We start from the raw sequence: 6,556 nt of genomic DNA, 5'->3' as shown, positions 1-6,556 counted from the left end.
TTCAATCTGGGTTTTTTCCAGGCTCAACATAATTTTGCGAGTTATATCTAAGGTCATGTTGATTTCATTATATGGTTGATTTGATTACATTCTTTAGTTTAGGGACCCCTAAACTGATGCGAGCGTGCGAATAAAATAAAAAGTTTGGCAAAAAAAGTTGCCTTCCTTATGAAATCTACTTGGTCAGGCACGATAAACAAAACTAAACACGTAGAATATGGTATACAGAAATTTACTTTTGCATTCTACGACATTACACATTCTGCGACACTGCTTTACACAGTATGGCCGAAAACTTGGGGTAGGGGGGCAAAAATTGATGCGCGCGCGAATGTCATCCTTATAATCAAAGGAACATGGCCTAAGGTGGAGTTTCGACGAGGAATTCTGAACTTTTAGTACATTTCTACCATTCATCCCACACATAATAGTCCTCAGGGAGGTGTCCGCAAAAGTCCGTCTAATGCTAGGGTCACATTTCCAATTCGGGGCAGTCTTTGGAGCGTATATTATGATATAAAAGAAAACAAAAACACAAAACGTACGCAAAATTATTTAAGAGCATAGCTTGTGCAAATTTATTGACATACACTTTGATTTTTCATTTCCGCAAACAGCCCGGCCGGGCCCCGGTTTGGAAATGAGACCCTAGCATAACATAGAATCAATAGTTTTCACGCAGAACTAGATAGTTGAATCTTGCGTAAAGCTTTGAAACTGGTTGTGAAGCCTCGTGATTTAACCTAATTCGTAAGCAGCTCTTTAACAAGACGGAAAAGTTGAAACAGGCATTTCAATTATCAGTTCTAACGCGGTTCAACAGAAATGTGACTTGAAGCTAGGAAGAGATCCAACCAGCAACATTTAACTTTTCCAATCAATTGTATAAGTTTAAGTCAACATGATTCGGTGATACATTTTACTGCAAAGTTGATTTTATATAATGATTGATAGGTCGGTTGAAAGCTTTTCTAAATAATTGGTGGAAATGGTGACTATGGGTAGAGGTGAGACGAACACATTGACGACATATGCCACACGGTCACGACTTCTAGTATCCCGAAGGAATAAAGGCCAGTGAGATACCCCGCTGTCTGTCTGATGAGGATCTTACTACCGTGAAATGGTGTCCCAGTGACACAGAGACAGGTGTTTGACACCTTGATTGACAGGCCTATGATTATCCTGCAGCAGGAGGTCTATTAAAGTGATCTCCAGTGGTGACAGCTCAGTCGGACAACACAATCTGACAGGGACACTGGATGGTCGTGCTTGTGGAAGTGATACTGAGAGACACAGAAAAACGTTCAGGTAAGTGAACTTCTTCAATAACCTGCTGCACGTTGATACTGATGTTGGTTTTCTGGTTAAGTCGACCCCCTCAAAGATTTCTGTAAGCAGTCTATTAACCCGAGGGGGTTCAGAATCAAATTCTAAAACTCCTTGGTCTAACGATTTGAAAAGACCATATAAATCATGCATCTTTGTTCAACAAAAATTCCAGTAATAGTCACCTGATCCACGAAGTAGGTAAGATTCCTCAAATTTACTAGTTCCAGAAAAGAAACCAGATTTGTCTTAAACCTATTGTAGTTCGATAATTTCTATGGTCGGAAAGATGAAACTACAGTATTTTGCCTGGGTTTCTATATCTTGATCATGATGTGTACTGGGCATTTGGGCATTTAAAGTTTGCGTCGTTTCATTGGCAAACTGCAGGGTAGAGTTGGAGACAGATGAATAACATTGTCTGAAGACAATGTAGCATACGATCATCAACTTCGTCAAGTTTTGTAGTTCCGATACAAGTTGATTTTCCTATCGTCAGTAGTTCGTTTGCTGCTAACCTGAAAGCAGTGTGGGTCTTGGCTCCATTGTTGCGAACAATTGTCCTGCCTATTAGCAGTTCTACACCCCCCTCAGAGGACCACTCATGCCCCATAATCACCACTGATAAGCCCGAGTCTTTCGCGTTCTTTTGTCTACCAGTCGGTCTAATTAAAGTCATCGCAACTGAGAAACTACCGGCGCGGCTAGTGCGAACATCAGTGTGTAAAGCAAGTATTTCCTTTTGTTTTGAGAAGAATTCTACGTAGATTTTTTCCTCGACGATTATGCATACAACTATCAAGGCAGTTTTTACTTGCTGTTTGCCACCCAGACTTTGCAGGTATTGACATCATGGATTGATGTTGTTTCTTAATCAAAGCTGGAAATGGGTCGTTTACAAAATAATTGTTCAGCTAGATCAACAAACTCGTTGTTACAATTATGTCAGTTAATGAGGTCGTTATGGGTCACTGAGCTCAAAAGGGAAAGGGCTTAGCACCCACTCCCCAACAATTATAGAGCGGTATTAAAAGTATTGTGGTTTGTGAGGCAGTCAATGATATGGGGATATAACCTAATACAAACATTAACATGTGAAGTCAATGGAAGTCTCATTCAGGATTCACAAGAAATACAATTACGATTTCCGTCTTTATTTCTAAAAGCACTAAATGTAGATTATAGTATCATATGCTTTCAGGCCCTATGACACCATACTATATGTAATTAGTTTGGTTGAACCTTTGCTTATATTAAAACGCATGTCGAATCATATTTGAAATATATATATATATATATATCGAAACATACTATATCGAGATATGTATATCAAAATGTCTATCGCACATGAATAGTAACACTTTCTTGCCAACCCCTATAATTTTTCTTCAGTGGAATAGTCCATCGTCACAATTTGCGTTGGAAACTCGGCAGGCGGTCATGTACGGTTATCTGAATGACACCCAACAAACTGTGATCAAAAACAACACTGGCAATCCTCAAGATCATTCCCACTGTTTGTGGAATGAATCAATGGAATAAGCTTTGGAAAACTTGATCCTCTGATTACAGTCTGTTCATCATGTTACAACAGGAAGGGACTTTGATAAGGTGGTGCTGTGAATCGAATTGGAATGAACCTGGGTTTTATGACTGTGAATATCAAAGTGCGCTGTAGATCTAGATCTAGATGGTTACTGGGAATGAGCACACGATTGTAGTAGATGCAGGTAATGGAGCGTTAATCATGTTGTAAATATTTTGCACAGTGTGTTGATGACTGATTAGGTGATCGTGACGGGAGATTATTGTTTATCACAAAGTCAAATGGAGAATGCCTGACGTCACAATGACAAATATCTTATCTCTAGTTTTCAGTATTAAGCTAGAGATTGGTGCAATTTTGTGGGTAGCAGTCGTCTATATTTGCTGATTATTAGCGACATACCATGTAGTCTTGGGTCGGTGTTGCTAGCCTATGGTAAATGTGTGTTGAGAAAAGAACTGTAAAAGATCTTTCACTGTTCTTTTCGCAACGTTAACACACATTCACATCAACGCCGATCCTACCGTGCGTTTCATAGATATGTAATATTTCAATTATGAGGATATTACCTAGTAAATAAAATATCAAGTCGACCACATGTATGTTGGGGGGTCTAGGAGGGCGTGTCCAAAATTCCAGCAATATATTATGTTTTTCAATTGTAATTCATTTGGCTAAATCTGTCTGTTGAAAATTTTTATTAAACGAGTTTATAAAATCAGGTCAAGTTATGAATAATAATGATTAATTGCTTTACTTTATGAATACATGTATAATACGTGAAATAAGGTTAATACAATAAGAATTGACGTGGCAAATGTAGGCCAATATCACTCATTCTGTGCACGAAACTGAAATCAATGGTAAGTTCTTTTTTCTTCATCCCATCGACATCGTGAGGATTAATATGTAATCTGCCTGTCGGATCAGCTCCGAGTAGAACCCATCTCTGCAGGCGGCTGTACGCCAAACATAGCCGGCACGACGTGACCGGAAACTCAATGTCCTCAACCGGCAGAACGTTGTTTTCAGTGGAAGTCGACTCAATTCGCGGAATGTCATCAATGGCGGTCCGTGTTTTCATAGATAGTGAAAAGGAAATCGGCACCAAACGTCTTGACTGACTTCCATATAAAATGTGTGTACCTAAGAGGCTAAGACATCAAGCGTTATGAAGGGGATTTAGGTTGGCCGGTTGGGTTACTAGTATTTGGTTGGCTGGCTGTTATGAATGAATGAACTTAATTGCTCAACAATCGTACATGGTACAATGTATACGTATGGCATTAAATCAACAATACTACAAGGCTAATCTGTCGTACAATTCTAACTACAAAATATCATCGATAACAGTATATAGGTTACAATATAGTCATGTATAGGTAATTCTGTCTCGCATTTGGAATGATTATATGGAAATTGACCTATGTATGTGATATAGGATGAGTTTCTTTCTTGCTCGCTTAAGCTTCTGTTGGTCAAGCATGAGCCGTTTAACTGATTTTGTGGTATCTTCAGCAAGACGTGGTAAATGTTTCTCGGGAGTCAGGAGCATAAATAACACGAAAACGTTTCAAAAGGACCTAAGGCCAGGAGGCGAAAATCATGTTCTTGTCTATTCAGTACAGACAAACATACATACACAGACATAGAACAGAGACACACGTACGGAACGGACGCACACACACACCTCTGTATGGAAGCCTGAAACCATCCTCTTTGCCCAAATACAAGTACTACCTCTGGTACTACACACGATTTCACCACGATGAAAAATCATGACATTTGAAACAACTTTCACCCGATCACTTTCACCTTATAGCCCTGTAGGATTCCTGTAGCCCGTTAGAAGTCACGAGTTTCCACCACAGTATCCCCTCCCTTATCAATCACACTACATCCACTCCGTGTTTAATCCGTACGGCACTGAAGCCTCAGAATAGACGACTTTCCTGGCCAGATTTACTGGCTTTACGCCAGCCTTTGAAAAGACTTACCTTCGGTAAACAACCCGATATGTACTCGCCACCCATGCGGAAAGCGGCTACTGTGAAAACGAGAAACCGCCTTTGCGTAATGAGGGTCTAGGGAGAGTTTCTACACTTATAATTGTATGTACATCCAAAATTGGAGCAAGATTTGCTGACGAAAGTACATTCATTGTTCACATTTTCCATCCACAGGACTAGAAGTACACTTAGTTCGTGAAAACATTTTCATTGGCTCTAATCCACCTTGAACGAAGTTAATCATAGCGTGTGATAAACATCACTGAAAGCAACGGAGCGGTGTTACTTGTTAGGTATTATACATACTAGTACATGTACTTAAGGGACAGGGTGGGAAGAGAAGACAACGAGGTTGACAACTGAAAGTAGGGGGCGATGACAGGAACATTTGTGGTAAGAATGATGTAAGGAGAGAGAGAAGGAGAGAGAAAGAGGAGGATGACCTAGCTAAAGGCATGGTAGCACTTAATGAAACAAGACGGATGGAAGACAAAAACGGAAGTTCTGCTGCAGTACCAAGGTCACACACCGGGGATAAAATAGAACTTGGCCTTCGTCTTCTCAACACCTACACGCATACCAAATACTATCACAATTCATCCAGGGGTTTGTTGTGCTGACCACAAATATCGGGAAACGCAAACACACACGGACACACCCAAAACAATACCTTCATTTTTAATTTAATGAAATAGACAATGAGACAGGAAAGACATCTACTTGGACGGAAACACAAAGAAGTCAAAGAAGTCTGATGCATTTTACTGACGTCAAATTTTTGTTTTATTTCTGCGTATGTAGGTGGTTGTGAAAATTACAAAGTCCACTTACTTAGTTCGTCAAAATGCAGTATATTCTGACATACTTTCTGTTATCTAATTAATGGGATAGCACTACGAATCCTCAAAGGTACTAGGACCGAGTATCGTAGCGAGTGGCCTAGTTGTGAGCGTCGGGGAAAAGCCGAGTTCCGGTGTCGCCTTAACCCCTTTCCCAGCCTCCGCTTTTCGAAGTACTTGGGCAGGAGAACGTTGTGGCCACAGATCGTCAACAAAAGAAGACGGGAAGCAGATACCTTTCCCCGCCCTGCTCTCGCTTCAAGTTGCGCACGGGCTATAATGTGTTTCACCCCGCTGTTATGACCCAGTGAACCCTGAAGACAGCGCGCGAGTGCTCCGTTGGAAGGCGACAGGGACAAGACGGTGGACTAAGACGCGAGAGACGTCTTCTGGCACGCTCACGCCCGAAGAGAAGCTTTGAACTCCCGACCCTTGGTACGGCAAGGTCTGAAGTCCGTCACAACGCCGCCCTTTCTGTGTTTGCTTTTGCTGCGAATTAACTGAAGTCTCGAGATTTGTTTTTGGTCATTTTCACGAGGAGGAAGTACAGTGAGAGCCCGCACGGCACGCGTTAAGTGAAACGGGGACCTGGGGACTTCTGCAGTTTCAAGGAAAGGACTTGTCGGCTGTGTTCTGCACAAGACGACTCGGAGAAGTACTCCACAGCGTGGTTTTCTTGTTTGTGTACTCTTCAGGGCAGATTGTCCTGGCGGACCGCGCTAAACCCCTGTGCATACTGTGCGGCAAATAGGTTACTAACCCGAGCCCCTAGCGTTCCCCATACCGTGTTCTACCTCCCAGGGCATTGCTCTGCTTTGAAGTATAGACCGAGT

At 41.5% G+C, this 6,556-nt stretch overlaps 1 protein-coding gene across 8 annotated transcripts in view; it reads left to right on the top strand.

Annotated features, from left to right (window-relative positions):
- LOC136434985 (inter-alpha-trypsin inhibitor heavy chain H3-like) overlaps positions 1–6,556 on the top strand; it is a 40,960-nt gene that overhangs the window by 10,142 nt on the left and 24,262 nt on the right. For 4 of the 8 annotated variants that reach the window (XM_066428133.1, XM_066428134.1, XM_066428132.1 and 1 more), the window contains one exon: positions 1,192–1,311. Coding sequence is in view for 3 of the 8 variants with exons in the window: in XM_066428132.1 (XP_066284229.1) it covers positions 1,192–1,311 (120 nt within the window). In the remaining 5 variants the exon portion in view is untranslated. Of the gene's footprint in view, positions 1–1,191; positions 1,312–5,904; positions 6,159–6,556 lie in introns of those variants that run through there. The other 4 variants (XM_066428138.1, XM_066428135.1, XM_066428131.1 and 1 more) reach the window with 2 other exon arrangements.

The sequence above is a fragment of the Branchiostoma lanceolatum genome, chromosome 5 (assembly GCF_035083965.1).
Source record: "Branchiostoma lanceolatum isolate klBraLanc5 chromosome 5, klBraLanc5.hap2, whole genome shotgun sequence".
NCBI lineage: Eukaryota > Metazoa > Chordata > Leptocardii > Amphioxiformes > Branchiostomatidae > Branchiostoma > Branchiostoma lanceolatum.
This window is presented reverse-complemented; position numbering and strand designations above follow the sequence as displayed.